The sequence below is a fragment of the Cyanistes caeruleus genome, chromosome 29 (genome assembly GCF_971803275.1).
Source record: "Cyanistes caeruleus chromosome 29, bCyaCae1.hap1.1, whole genome shotgun sequence".
NCBI lineage: Eukaryota > Metazoa > Chordata > Aves > Passeriformes > Paridae > Cyanistes > Cyanistes caeruleus.
In genome coordinates, this window is record NC_141729.1 from 4,643,478 (window position 1) to 4,657,991 (window position 14,514).

Sequence of the window (14,514 nt, forward strand, 5' to 3'; positions counted from 1 at the left end):
TCCTTGCTACTCTCTCAACTTTAAGGAGACCCCGAATGTGGAGGAAGGCTCTGGGGAGAGAAAGGGGACCCGATGGAAGGCCACCCCGAAATCCCAGGAGCAGCCCTTCCCGAGGCGGTCCCAGCCAGATGTGGGCAGCGGGGGAGGGCTGGGGGAACAATGAGCTGCTAATGTCGATTTAACACATTCTGGGGACACCGCCGGGCGGGAGCCCACCCGCTGTCCCTCCCCTCACCTACCCCTCTGCCTCAGGTCACCTCCCGTGTCCCCCCGGGCCACCTCCTGCCGCCCGAGAACACGTCCTCGGGAGGGTCATGGCCACGGGGAGCTGAGAGGCAGAATTTTGATGATTTGAGCTAAAGCTGAGACGCATTTACACCCCAAAAAGCTCCAGGCTCCGAACTGCTTTCGGTCCCTGCAAACATCCCTGATACGCGCTCCCACTCCGGTTGGGAAATGAGGGAAATCCCTGGAAATGCCATTTTCTGCCCCCGAGGGCTGCGTTTGGGGGTACGGGCACTGCGGGGGGCTGTGTGGGACATGGGCACTGTCGGGGCTGCACTGAGAACCCCGAGAAGCGCCTGGAGCGGGTGTCCTGGAGCCCGGGATAGCTGAGAATTGTCCTTGGGGTGCGTGACCCCGAGAACTCTCACTGGACGGGAGTCTCCGAAAATTGATGTGGGACGGGGGACCCCGGAACATCCCGGGAACGGGGCCCCCAGGAGCCATTCTGAGATGGGGGAGCCCCAGAGCCGCCCCGGGCCAGGGTCCCCGAGAGCCGCTCTGAGACAGAGAACCCCCGGAAACACCTGGGACGGGGGGTCCGGGGGAGAAACCGAGCCGGGGGCGGGACCGGTTTGTTCGGAGGGGTGGTCTCCTTGTCGGGGCTGGTCTCCCTCCCTGTCGGGGTCCGTTATTCGGGGGGGTTCGGTATTTTTGGGGGGGGTCCATCCACTCAGGGCCGTGCTCCGGCAGATCGGGGGTGCGGTGCAGCACCTTGGGGGCGTGGCCCTGTGGGGCGGGGCTGTCTGGGGCGGGGCTGAGCGCTTCCGGGGCGGGGTCTCGGTGCCGGTGGCACCGGAGGGGCGGGACCGGGGCACCGGAGGGGCGGACTCGGGGGAGGGATCGGTGGGACCGGCGGGGCGGGGCCGGAGGCGGGCCCGGGGGCGGAACCGGGGCACCGGGGGAGGGATCGGTAGCACCGGAGGGGCGGGCCCGGGGGCACAGGCGGGGCCGGAGGCGGGGGGGACAGGGGGCGGGACCGGGGCACCGGCGGGGCGGGGCCGGAGGCGGCACCGGGGGCACCGGCGGGGCCGGGGGCGGGCCCGGCGGGCGGAGCGGGCGCGGCCATGGCGCTGAACCTGGCCAAGAACGGGCGGGCGCTGCAGGAGGCCTACGGGAGCGTGGTGGCCGCGGGGAGCCCCACGGACTGGTGAGGGAGGGGCGGCGGGGACCGGGAACGGTGACGGGGGATGGGGATGGGGATGGGGATGGGGATGGGGATGGGGATGGGGATGGGGATGGGGATGGGGATGGGGATGGGGATGGGGATGGGATGGGGACGGGATGGGGATGGGGATGGGGATGGGGATGGGGATGGGGACGGGATGGGGATGGGATGGGGATGGGGATGGGGATGGGGATGGGGATGGGGATGGGATGGGGATGGGGGAGGATGAAGAGCTGGGGGGGGAGTGTGAAGTGTTCGGAGGGATGTGGGAGTTTGGGGTGGGGGATGGGAGTGTAGGGGGAATCCGAGGGGGTGGGCAGGGGATGGAGGGGTGCAAGTGAAACAGAGATGGGTGCGGGTGGAGGGCCTGGGAAAACATTTACGGCTGGGCCAGTGGCTTGGGGGGACATGGTGTGACAGGGACCGGACTGTGGGGGTGTTTGGGGGGATGTGGGGTGTATAGAGGGAGTCAGGGGTGTGGGATGGATGGGGAGGTAGGGGGGCGATTGGGGGGTGGGCTGTATGAGAGGATCAGGGGGTGTCTGGGGGATCAGTAATTCCCTGGGCTGTGGGCTGGCAGGTCCCTGTGGGGCTCTGCACTTCAGAAGGTGTCAGGGGGGTATGAACACCCCAGATGAGCACTGTGCTGGCCAAAAATACCATTTCTGCCTTAATTTTAGGGCTCTGTTCACCTATGAAGGCAACAGCAATGATCTACGGGTGGCCGGCTCCGGAGGTGAGGATTCTGGGGACCATCACTCTGTTTCCATGGCTTCCAGGGTCTGGGGGGCTTCCAGGGCTCGTCTCACTGAACCTGCCTGAGATGTTGGGGGGGTTTTAATCCCTGAGAGTGTTTTGGGGAGTGCCCTTGGTGGTGGGACAAGGGTGGGAGCTGTGTTGGGGTGTCCGGTGTGATTTCGGAGTGAGGAATATGGAGCAGAGCCTCACTGGCAGCTCTGCTTCTCCTTTCCTTTCATTCCTCTCCTTTCCAAAGGATCCAGAGTTTGGATCCTGACTGCTCGTTGCATCCCTGAAGTATTTTAGATCCCAGATTTAGGCAGGACCACATGGTGCTTCAAAGCTGCTCACTCAGCCAGGGCTCCCTACTCAATGCTCTTAAAGCCCCTCATGTCCAATTCCCTTCTTCCCGCAATTCTTCTATTTATTTTTTATCTGGCTGCTGATTCCCACCCAAGCACTACTGGCTGGAAAGCCGAAGCCTTCAGGAAGCAGCACATTCAGGCGGGTGTCCCCGCGCTCGGAATTTGCATCCTCTCATCCCTCCCCAACTTCTTCCTTAATTTCCAAGTGTTTTTCCCAGCCTGTGGAGCTCTGTGGAAGTTTCTGTGATGCTCCACAGGGTCTGGTGGAGCCCATGGAGCCAGGGAATTTTGTTGAGAAAAACTCTTCTTGAGTCACAAATGAGAGTTTTGTGGAGCTGCAGAGTGCCCTGAGCTCCCTGCAGATCCCTGCTACCCCCAGCATTCCTGTCATGTCCCTCTGTGCCAGCCCTCACCAACCAGCTTCAGACTTCCAACCTTCAACTTCCCTGCCGGGTTTGGAGCCAAATGTAGAGCCAAAACATAAATACTTAATAGGGAGAAGGAAATGATCCAGGTGATGCTGCAGAGCAGAGCAAGCTGTGTTGGTCTGTGTTACTCCTCCCAGGAGTGATAAGGACCAGTGTCTCTTTTCCCACTTTTCAGGGCTCAGGCAACCCAGCACAGGAAGAATTGTGGTTTGGGAGAATATTTTTGAGATGAGAACGTGCATTTTTGGTGGTTTTCCTCCTTTCCTGGTAGCTTATTGGTGTGGTGGGAGCGACGCTGTCCGCTTTCCATTGCCACTCCCTGAGCCCTGTGTGGGATTTTTCTTCTGGGGTTCACTCTCAAGTCCTCAAAGCAGCACTGAGACCACTCTGGGTGGGTGTAACAGGGAGGGAAGTGTTGAGGCAGGAGTTTCCCCATGGTGGACTTGCAGGACCTTGCCCCATGTTACTCTTTTGGTTCCTTCTCTGCTTCCCATCTTGCAAAGCAGGAACAAGGCTCAGCCAGTTCCTCCACCACTTCTCAGCAGCATTCCCACCCTCACTGAGGTGTTTCTGAGTATGGTTTTGTGCAGGAACCTGTGGGCAAAACTGACAGCTGCCTGCTCTCATTAAAACTTCTAATTGATTAGGGAGTGTGAGCAGCTCCTTCCCTTTCTCTGTCATGCCTGCACTTGGTTGCAGATCCAGGATCTTTCCATATGGGATTTGTGAAGGCCTGAGGAAGACAAACTGTGTGATAAAGGCTGCTGGGGATGGGAGTGGGTGAGAAAAGGCTGGGGCTTGGCTCCCAAATAATCACGTGGATGATAAATGATCAGGTTATGTGTTTACAGAGTAAACACAGGGGTCTGAGACACTCAGGAGGTGTGACAGCCCCACACCTAATGGGGAAAATCTCCAGGGAATACAGAGCTGGGGTGGGTTTGGCTGTTCCCAGCACATGTACAGAATGGGCTGGACTCACCCCCTCTCCTTCCTCCTGGGACAGATGGGGGGCTGGAAGAGATGGTGGAGGAGCTCAACAGTGGGAAGGTGATGTACGGCTTCTGCCGTGTGAAGGATCCCAACTCTGGGCTGCCCAAATATGTCCTTGTCAACTGGGTGAGTGGGGACAGAGCTTGGCTTAACTGGGAGGGAGCTGGAGCCCCTCTGCCATGGAGCCCGGCTGGGAGAGCTGGGGGTGTCCAGTCTGGAGAAGAGAGGGCTCCAGGGACACCTCAGAGCCCCTTGCAGTGCCTTGGGGGGCTCCAGGAGAGGGACTCAGGCTCAGATCCAGGTGCTGCTGCCATGAGTCCACCCTGGAGGGGCTCAGGTGAGCCAGTGCTGATGGTGTCTCCTTGCAGACGGGTGAAGGTGTCAATGACGTGCGGAAAGGAGCCTGCGCCAACCACGTCAGCACCGTGGCCAACTTCCTGAAGGTCTGATTCTCCTCGTGTCCTCGGCACTGAATGGTTTGGGTTGGAGGGCCCTTAGACCATCCCGTTCTACTCCCCTGCCATGGTCAGGGATATCTTCCAGTAAACCAGCTTGCTGAAAAAATCCCTCTGGATATTTTTTCTTTCTCACCAGCACCCTTTTCCTTTCCTTGGGAGCTCTGGGAGCACAGACAAGACCCACCAGGGCAGGGTGGTGGGTTTGGGGGCTCCCAGAGTGACCCCCTCACCCTTATCCTGGTTCCTCCTTCTCAGGGGGCTCATGTCACCATCAATGCCCGGGCAGAGGAGGATGTGGAGCCTGAACTCATCATGGAGAAGGTCGCCAAGGCCTCTGGGGCCAACTACAGCTTCCACAAGGAGAGCAGCAAGTTCCAGGACTCAGGGCCCCAGGCTCCTGTGGTGAGTTGAATCACTGAGGGCTTTTGGCTGCCTCTGGGTGGGGTGAAGGTCTGGGACCATTATCATCCCTTGATGGAAGAGGCACCCTGGCCATTGACATGTCTGTGTAATGTTCAGACTGGAGAAGGGAAGGCTCCAGGGAGAACTTCGAGCCCCTTCCAGGGCCTAAAGGGGCTGCAAGAGAGCTGGAGAGCACCAGGGCACGGAGTAACAGGACAAGGGGGAATGCCAGAGGGCAGGTTTGCAGCGTGGAATCATGGGCTGGATGGGAGGGACCTTAAAGCCCATCCAGTCCCACCCCTGCCATGGGCAGCGACACCTTCCAGGGTGCTCTAAGCCCTGTCCAACCTCGGACACTTCCAGGGATGGGACAGCAACCTGTGCCAGGGCCAGCAATTCCCTGGTTTTGGCAATGTGCACCCAGCTCTCCTTTAAATTGTGGGGCAAAGCATCAGGTTATAGGAACTTCTAAGAGAAGTCTCAGACTGATAATTTGGGCTGACTGTTGACAAAAAATGCAAAAAAGGTGATTTCTCTGTGTCTTCCTCAGGGCTCTGTGTACCAGAAGACGAATGCGATGTCTGAAATCAAACGGGTCAATAAGGATAATTTCTGGGCCAAAGCAGAGGTGAGTGAACTCATGCCTCAGAGCACAAAGTGTTTGGATTTAGATGGGAATTATTCTCCATATGCTTATTCCCTGTCTGGGAACTGGGCAGTCCTGCCTGGAATCAAGAGCTCAGGGAAGTGCAGAGTTACTGCCCTGCAGTGCTCAGAGAGGAGGGGCTGAGTCTTGAAGGGGAAAAGGTGCTCCTTTATCTCATCTGAGTTTTGCTCAGGGCTGCTGGGGTGCACCCAGGCTCTCCTGGCAGACAGCTGGGCTGCATCCCAGCTCCCAGCAAAACCCGTATGGTTGAGGAAACTGGTTTTTGACCTCTCTGAGGGCTGCTCCCTTTTTCCTTCCCTTTCATGCTGGGTTTTATGGGGTTAAGCAATAACATATGAACCTTCTGACTGGATAAGGGGATCCACCACAAGCCTCAGGATCCATTGTGTGCCCTTGGATATGGCATGTCCCCTGGGCCCTGCTGTGTGCCCTGGGGGGTTCCGAGCACTGGCACAGGTTGTGACAGTCACAGGTGTGTCACAGGTGTGACCCCCACACCTCAGCCCAGGATGCCCAAGCCTCTGTGCCCATCTCCCCTCAGAAGGATGAGGAGAACCGTCGGCTGGAGGAGAAGAGGAGGGCGGAGGAAGAGCGACAGCGGCTGGAGCGGGAGCAGCGGGAGCGGGAGCTGCAGGAGGCAGCAGGGCGGGAGCAGATGTTTAAAGCCAGATCCAGTGAAATTGAAGCCCAGAAGTGAGTGGGGTTTTGGGAAGGATTCCTAGAGCCCATCCTGCTGTCTGGGGTCCCTTTGGAGCTGGGTGTCCCTGTCACTACCTCTCTGAGCTGCCCCCACTCCAGCAAGGTTTATTTCTTTGGAAGTGGTAGATCATGTCCATGCATTTCTCACTGCTGGAATTCCTGCAGTCCCAGGAAATCTCCATTAAGGGCATCTTGCTCTGGCTGTGATGGTAATACCTCCCTGGCTAACCCCCAGGGAGCTTGGCTGCTTGTCCAGCATCATCCCTGAGTCTCCCTGCCCATGGATCTTTCTCCAGGACTACTCCTCCTTTTGCTTCCCAAATTCTTGCTTGACACCTGTGGCCTCTATTTTTGTGGTGTCAGAGGTCCAGGGAGCTCCAAGCCCCACAGGGACAACTCCAGGGAAATCTGCCCAGCTCCCATATCAAGATGCTCCTGTCCATATCCCTGAGGAAGAGATTTCCCTGGAATGATAGCACTATTTGGAGCAGCTCCTGCCCCTCTCACCATGCTCCTCTCTTCAAGGGTGACCTGTAGCACCTTGAAGTGAGGGCCAAAGTGAAGGATGGCCTTTATGTGCCATTCCCAGGGAACTGGAATAATGGGGTGAAGTCTCAAATTTTAGGCCTCAGTTTTAACACATTCGTTCCCACAGGAGACTCCAGCAGCAACAGGAGGCTGAGAACAGGGACAGGGAGCAGCAGCAATGGGTGAGCTCTGGTGCTGGCCCCAGGCAAGGTTTACCCGTGATGGAGGGGACAAGGACCTGGGACAGGGCAAGTGGAAATGGCTTCAAGTTGCACAGGGGAGGTTTAAGTTGGTTACTGGGAAAATTCCTTCATGGAAAGGGTTATCCAGCTCTGGCACAGCTGCCCAGGGCAGTGCTGGCATCCCCATTCCTGGGGAGATTTAACAGCTGTGTGGATATGGTGCTTGGGGACATGGGTTAGTGGTGGCCTTGGCTGTGCTGGGGAACAATTGGACTTGATGCTCTCAGAGGGTTTTTCCAACCTAAACCGTTCCATGATTCCGTAACACCAAGTTCCTGTTCTTAGCCCGGAATTCCCACGTCTCCCTCCCAGATCCAGGGTTTTCTCCTCATCCACCCTCCACTGCCACGGCAGTTCCTTGGGTCCCGAGGGGGCTGAAGGGGGCAGATGGTTCTGGAAGGAAGTGGATGGGGCTGGAGGGGGCAGGAGGGCTGGCTGGGGCTGGAGGAGTGGCTGGTTGCCCAGACCACTCCTGTGCTGCAGAAGGAGCAGGCCGAGGAGGCGCGGCAGTGGAAGGGCGTCAAGAGAAGCGAGTCGGTGGAGAAAGCCCAGGTGAGGAACTGTGACCCCGAGCCCCTGGGGAAAGGGGGCTGCCTCAGCTCTGCCCCCCTGAGCTGCTCAGGGCTTTAACTGGACTGTGTGCCCTCCTGGGCAGGAGGCTGCCACGCTGATCGCGCAGAGAGCTGTGAACCCCCGTGACATCTTCAAGCAAAGGGAGAAAGCGGGGCCAGGCGATGCGGGGATGCCAGCGCAGCCAGGTATGGCCTGGGGACACAGGGAGGGTCCCAGTCCCCCACTGGGTCTCTCTGCACATGGAGGGGTCCCAGTGGGACATGAGCTGACAGCAGGCTGCTCTCACTACACTGCTGTGCTGTGTCCCACACCTGGCTCCTGACATTTTTCAGAGTGTGGCTCTAGCCAAGTTTTAATCACAAAGACAGATTTTCATACTCTGATTCCCCTTCTGAGCCTTAAAGATTTTTTTGGTTTTTTTGTTTTTTTTTTTTAAATTATAGTTCAATATGTTAAGACTAGGAAAACACCACTATTGCAGCCTATCCTGACTGAATGAAATTTCACCTGGATTTTTGCACTGCCCCAGCCAAACAGAATCTTGTGCTGTTAGAAGAGCCTGATCCAATCTCTCAGATAGAAATCAGGAAGTTTGCAAACCAGAGCTGAGAGTAGCTAAGGAAGTAGCTGTGACGAGCATGTGACACCCCAGGGTGACTGCCTCTGCCACCTCCTCCTCCCTGTCCTCCTCAGCCCAACCCCCTCCAAAGCACCTTAAATTGGTTCAGAATAACCACCTTCACTTGGTGACAGGAGCATGAATCCCTGCTTCCTTGGGCAGGCAAGCCATGGGTAGGAGAGGAGGGAATGCCACGCTGGGAAAATGGCTTTTTTGATGGTTGGACATCATGGGGAGAGACTTCCTGAGGTATTTCATTAAGGTTTGATGGTTTTCATGGAGGAAAGGGAGATAAATGCCCTGGAATTGATCAGACACAGAGATAAGGGTAGGCAGGAGTCTTGGTGCTAGTAGGGCTTGTCTGGGAATTCTGCTCAGCTTTTGTTTGGTTTGGAGGTGGAGATGAAGAGATACCAGTGCAGTTACCTCCTGCCACAGGAAACACACTGGCAGAAACCAGTTTGCATCATCCCCTCCCAGTTTGATATCTGTTGAGTTCAGGGTGCTCTAAAAGTCCCCATGGAGAGCCAGAGGCAGGGCTGTCCAGCTCTTCCTCCTCCACAAAACCCTTTTTTTTAAATTTTCCCTTGGCTGCTGCTGTAACCAGTTGCCAAACTTGTTTTCCACAAGCAGGATTAGAGCTGGAAAATCCTGCTTGGGAGGTTGACCCAGCAGTACCTGTGGGTGCACAGTCAGGCTGGGAGCACCCCCTTGCCTGACAGGCTCCTGCAGCCCCTTCAACTCCTTTTCCAGGGAAGCTCCGCAGCCCATTCCTGCAGAAGGAGATGAACTCTGTGCCCGGTCCTGCCTCCCCCAGCCGGGATGTCTGGGGGTCCTTGCCAGCCTCCCCGGTACCTGTAGCTGGTACGTGCTTGGCTCCCTCCACTCCCCAAAGCTTTTCTCCTCATCTTTCCAACTAGTTCTCACAAAATTTGGCATTTTGAGGCTGGACTTGGAGATTCCATTTGGTTTTCCCCTGGGCTTTGTCTCCAGCCAGGGCTCAGTGTTGAGGATGAGGATGGTTCTTGCTTGTCTTTAGCCGAAGGCTCAGTGCCTGGGGGATGAGGATATCTCCTGCTGGGATTCAGGCTGGAATTCAGCCTGGAATTTGGCTCCATGCACCCCCAGCCTTCCTCCAGACCTGCCACAGGGGCTTGGGCTTTTCCAAAATGCCCCAAGGCCCAGCCGAGGTGGCTCCACCCCTGCTCCAGAGTTAGACTGGGTTGTTTCCTTGTTGAGGTGAAGCACACAGGCACAGGGTGACAGGAGGGACTGGCTTCTCACTGCCAGACGCACCCTAGGAAGGTGGGGAGACCCTGGTAGAGGCTGCCCAGAGGAGCTGTGGCTTCTGAAGTGTCCAAGGCCAGGTTGGGCAGGGCTTGGAACAACCTGGGACTGTGGGAGGTGTCCCTGTCAAACCACTTCCCAGTGTTTTAGGGGAAGAAGCAATTCCAGAGAAAGGCTGGCTGTGCCCAGAGGTCTCCCCATGTGCTGTAGGTGGCACCGGGGGCTGGCCCTTCCCTGAAGCATGGAATGACAGATTGGTTTGGCTTGGACAGGATCTCAAACCACCTAGTTCTACCTCCCCTGCTCTGGGCAGGGATCCAGGGATGTGCTGGGGCTCCAATGTCCCTAGGCCACTGTCACCACTAGATGCTGCTGTTGGCCAGGACCTCTTCTCCAGCCCTTCCCCTCCATGGGAATTTTTTCATCTTGAGCGAGTTTATCCTTTCCCTGTCTTTATCCCTTCCCTATCAGAGCTACTCTCCTCTGTTTTTTCCATTGCTCCCTTAAACCCCTGCCCACTCCATCCCATGCTTCCTGCCTGCTCCATCCCCCAGCTGAGCAGGAGACCCGGGGGACACCCAGCTCATGAGCAGGAATGTGGTGTCACCCCAGCTTGGAGCAGGAGCCAGGGCATGGTTGTGGTGACAGATCCCTTGTTTCTCCTCAGGACGGGACTCTGGATACAACTCTGGTGTCCCAGGGTCCCACATGGAAGAGAATCTGTATGAGGAGCCTCCAGAGCCCTTGGCCCTCTATGAGGAGCCGCCCCAGGTGAGTTGGAGAGGCAGGGGACCCCATCGGGGCCAGATCTACGTGGAAGAGCACGTCCCATCCCTAGGATGAGCCTGGAACACTTTTCTGAGCTAAAATCGTAGGAAACGGCAAAACCCCAGAGGTCAGGTGTACTCGGGATACACCCATGTGGCAAAGGGGTGCTACTGTGTCTCTTCCCAATGCTCCCAGTACCAGGAGACACTGGTACTGAGTCCCTGGCACCCATCCTGCACCCCAGCTCCAGCTGTTGTCAGTGCCACACCCCAGACCAGGGAGGAGAGAGGACCCACCAGCCTCTTCCAAAGCCCCTTCTCTTTCTCCTGCTTCTCTGCGCATCTGGACCCAGCAGAGTTGCAATTCCAGCTATTCCTGGTGCAGTCCAAGGTTCTCCAGCGGCTCATTGCAGGGCTGTGCTGTGCTGCCATGTTGCCTTCAGAGTTGTGGGGCCCCTTGGATTTCTTTTGTGCTCACCTAACCATCAGCATTCCAAACATTTTCTCATTCTGGAATTTGTCTTCAAGTGTCCAGCAGGTTCCAAAGGATTCCTGAGGAAAGCAAACCACAGCCAGCTCAGGCTCTGGCAGAAATGCTTCAGAAACTTGAGCTTATCTGTTGGGGGATGAGCCTCTGTCTGCAGCAGGGATCCCAAGAGATCAAAGCTGCCACTGGTCTCCAGTGTTTCCAAGGGACAGGGATTGGTGCTGAGCCAGATGGAGATGTGGCCACCTTGGCTCTTCGGCCAAGAACTAGTTTGCTCCTGTGGCTGACAACATGGCACAAATTTCCTGGAGCCATGTTTTCTTCCAGAACTTCCAGCACACAGGTCTCCAAGCCTTGAGGGCTGATGGACATTTCTGAGTATTGGACATTGTTGTTCTCTTTCCTCCCACTGTTCTGGTAATTCCTGCTCTCCTCTCCTTCCTGAAGGAACAAGTTGACAATGCCAAATATGACTACAGGGTGGAGTACCAGGAGCCACTGGACCTGGCGGGGAAGGGGCTCTGTGCACGGGCACTCTATGACTACCAGGCTGGTGAGACCCCCAGAGCCATTGCCCTTGTCCTGTCCCTCCAGACCCTTGTCCCAGTCTCTCTCCAGCTCTCTTGGAGCCCCTTTAGGCACTGGAAGGGGCTCTGAGGTCTCCCCGGAGCCTTCTCTGCTCCAGAGACATTCACAGACTGGACACTGATAGTTCTCCCAGCCTGTCTCCAGAGCAGAGGGGCTCAGCCCTTGGAGCACCTCCATGGCCTTCTCTGGACTTGTTCCAGCAGCTCGACATCCCTCTTATCTTGGGACCCCCAGAACTGGGGTAGTTCAGGTAGTCTGACCCCCCTCCCTCTGTCCCATTGCAGCTGATGACACCGAGATCTCCTTTGATCCTGAGAACATCATCACCAACATCGAGATGATCGATGAGGGCTGGTGGCGCGGCTACGGCCCCGACGGCCACTTCGGGATGTTCCCTGCCAACTACGTGGAACTGATAGAGTAGGGGAGCTGGTGGGGGTCTGATGGGGGGGCTCCAGACCCCCGAGACCACTCTGCTCCTGCCTGATTCTTCCAAACGACATGTGGCTTTTTCTTCTTCTCTATTTCTCTCTCTCTCTCAGTGAAATGCCATTCCCCAGTCCCTCGGCAGTGGGGATGCGCAGGCACTGCTCCCCTGTCCCCCATAGCTGCCCTTGAGTGGGTGAAGGAAGGGTCCCATCCCACCCTGAGCCCACAGTGCTGCTCTCCGCCCCCTCCCTTGGCTTTGGAGTGGGAAGGAGGGCGTGACAAATCCCCCACAGGAATTTTCAGGGAACAAATGATCTCCCCGCTGTGCTCCCTCCCACCCCGTGACCTTGGACCTGCCGCAGCCACACTGGAGAAGCCACTTTCCCAATTTTATTTCTTTGGAAAAGCTCATCAGAATCATTTTGGAATCCTGCAGGGTCTGACATAACCAGGAGACGTGAATCCTGGCTCTGTTCCCCACCATCCTGAGCACACTGAGCTCACCACTCTGTGATCCTGTGTTTTCCTCCCCGCTGTTCCCTTCTCTCACCCCAAACATGCTCCAGGGATTTGAATTGGGAGTGAATAACCTCCCCTGCAGCGCAGATCCAGCCTGGCCAAGCGTGTGGGACCCCCCTCCCCAGCCCCCCAAACTCACTGTGAACAAGGAAAAGCCCAGCCCAGCCCTTCCCCCATACAGAGTTTCCCGCCCTGGTGTCACTTCAGGAATAGAAGGAGAGAAAGGGTTGGGGCTTTGGGGGGTCCCAGCTCACCCACCCCTCCTTCAGGTGCTGGGGGACATGGTGGCTTCTCTGAGTCCCTCCCCCTGGGCCCTCCCCAGCTACAATAAAAGGGCTTTTCTTTGGTGATGGATGTAGCAGGATCCCAGTGGGAATTGAAGAGGAATGCCAGGGGTTTGGTGTCCATAATGCCAGACATGTTATCACACCAGGTTGTGAGCAGGGGCCAAGGAGGGGGTAATTAGGGATATAATTAGTCTCAACACTAATTTTCTGGGTCTAATGAGGGAGGAAGTAGCCTGCAGTGGTTGGGGTCCTTGGGTCTGGGTGGTCCCAAGGTGGAGAGGGGCTTTGTGGCTGTGGCTGGTGGCACCGGTGGTTTGAGAGCACTGGGGATATTGGGGGTGCAGGGACTGTGGAGAGAGCAGAGGGTGCACATGGAGCTACAGCGGAGATTTGGGAACATGAGGGATCTGGGGACATGGGGGACCCATGGTGGCAGCCAGATGGGTGCCACAGGCCATCTCCCACCCTTCCCAAACACAGGGGATCAGGTGCTCACACAAGGACCTGGGGACATCATGTGGCCGTGGGACAGAGAACTGGTGACACAGGTGGCCCTGCCGTGTGCCAGATGGGGTGGCATCACACCAGGGTGCTGGAGACACTTCATCCCCTGCACTGGCATTGCCCTGTCCTGTCTGAGTCCCCTCACACCTCCTCATTCCCAGGGCTGGCACCACACCTCTCAGGACATGGCACATCCCTTTATTCACCAGGACTGGGGTGCAGGATGTGTGGGCACAGGCAGTGTGGGCACGGGGTGGGCACGGTGTGGCACAGCCACATGCAAGAAGGTGGCAAAGCTGCAGCAGCAGTGGGGGGGGACAGTGGCTTGTGGGGATGACATGGGCTTGGGATGGTGTAGGGATAGGGATGGAGACAAGCATGGGGTGGGCGAAGGAATTGGGATAATGGGATGGGACAGGCAGGGGGAAGTAGACCATGAAGAGGTTGGACTCACTGCCCTGCACCTCGTGGTGGGTGACAGGGCACTCGCCCAGAGGTGGAGAGGAGGGTGCAGGTGCCCTGCAAGTCCTGCAAGAAGTATTGTATTGTAATATATGTACTGTACTCAGGGCTGTACTGGGGGAGCCATAACAGGCTGGGGAGGCTGTAGGGGGAGTGGAACTGGAAGTGGGGGGCCATTCCTGGTGGCTGCATGGGGTGGATTAGGGGCTGCAGCAGAGGCTCGCTGGGCTGCGCTGGGAGGTGCAGGTGGCGCCCCCAGCTCCCGGCAGGCCACAGCATTGCTGGACAGTGAGTCATGCTTGGGGGGGCTACGCGTGTGACGAGGGGGGGTCACGCATGTGACGATCGCTGGCGGCCTGAGCTGCCACGTGGCCCTGCCACCACATCAGCCCGGGGAGCCTGCGGGGCCCGGGCGGGTGGGGGACACCCCGTGCACCCCCCAGCGCCCCAGGGAGCACCCTGGGCATGCACACCCCGGCCTGAACCTCAACCCTGCAAGCAGGGGGGCTTTTTGGGGGGGGTGTCACGTATGTGTAATGTGTGTGCAGTGTGAGCACGTGCACTGCATCCTCTGCGTGTGCTTCCTCCGTGTGCAGCCCAAGGCACTGCCACACGTGTGCAGCTTCTCACATGTGCCATGTGCGTTCCGTGTGCCAGGTCCGTGCGCAGTGTGTGTGTATCAGGTGTGTTCCGTGTGCCAGGTCCGTGCGCAGTGTGTGTCTATCAGGTGTGTTCCGTGTGCCAGGTCCGTGTGCAGTGTGTGTGTATCAGGTGTTGTGTGTCCATGTGCAGTGTGTGACCCGTGTGTGTGTGTTGCGTGTGTATCAGGTGTGTTCCGTGTGTCAGGTCCATGTGCAGTGTGTGACCCGTGTGTGCATGTGCGGTGCGTGTTCCATGTGCTGTGCATGTCTCACATTCCGTGTCCTAGCTCGTGCCGCGTGTCCGTGCCCTGCTCCGGGTGATGTGCTTCCCGTGTGCTGTGCCTGCAGTGTCACGGACGCAGTGGGTGTGTGCCCGGTCCC

At 57.5% G+C, this 14,514-nt stretch overlaps 1 protein-coding gene across 2 annotated transcripts; it reads left to right on the forward strand.

Moving 5' to 3' along the window:
* The first annotated feature begins 1,315 nt into the window (after positions 1 to 1,315).
* DBNL (drebrin like) lies at positions 1,316 to 12,589 on the forward strand. Of its 2 annotated transcripts, XM_086865276.1 has the most exons (14): positions 1,322 to 1,432; positions 2,131 to 2,186; positions 3,988 to 4,100; positions 4,343 to 4,417; positions 4,688 to 4,834; positions 5,385 to 5,462; positions 6,043 to 6,194; positions 6,856 to 6,910; positions 7,454 to 7,522; positions 7,626 to 7,728; positions 8,916 to 9,026; positions 10,117 to 10,220; positions 11,151 to 11,256; positions 11,576 to 12,589. In XM_086865276.1, exons 1-14 carry the CDS (start codon positions 1,350 to 1,352, stop codon positions 11,713 to 11,715), a joined length of 1,392 nt encoding a protein of 463 aa, XP_086721402.1. In that variant the 5' UTR covers positions 1,322 to 1,349; the 3' UTR covers positions 11,716 to 12,589. The 2 variants fall into 2 exon arrangements, with proteins under 2 accessions (XP_086721403.1, XP_086721402.1); XM_086865277.1 differs by lacking the exon at positions 8,916 to 9,026 and having other exon boundaries at positions 1,316 to 1,432.
* The last annotated feature ends 1,925 nt before the right edge of the window (positions 12,590 to 14,514 follow it).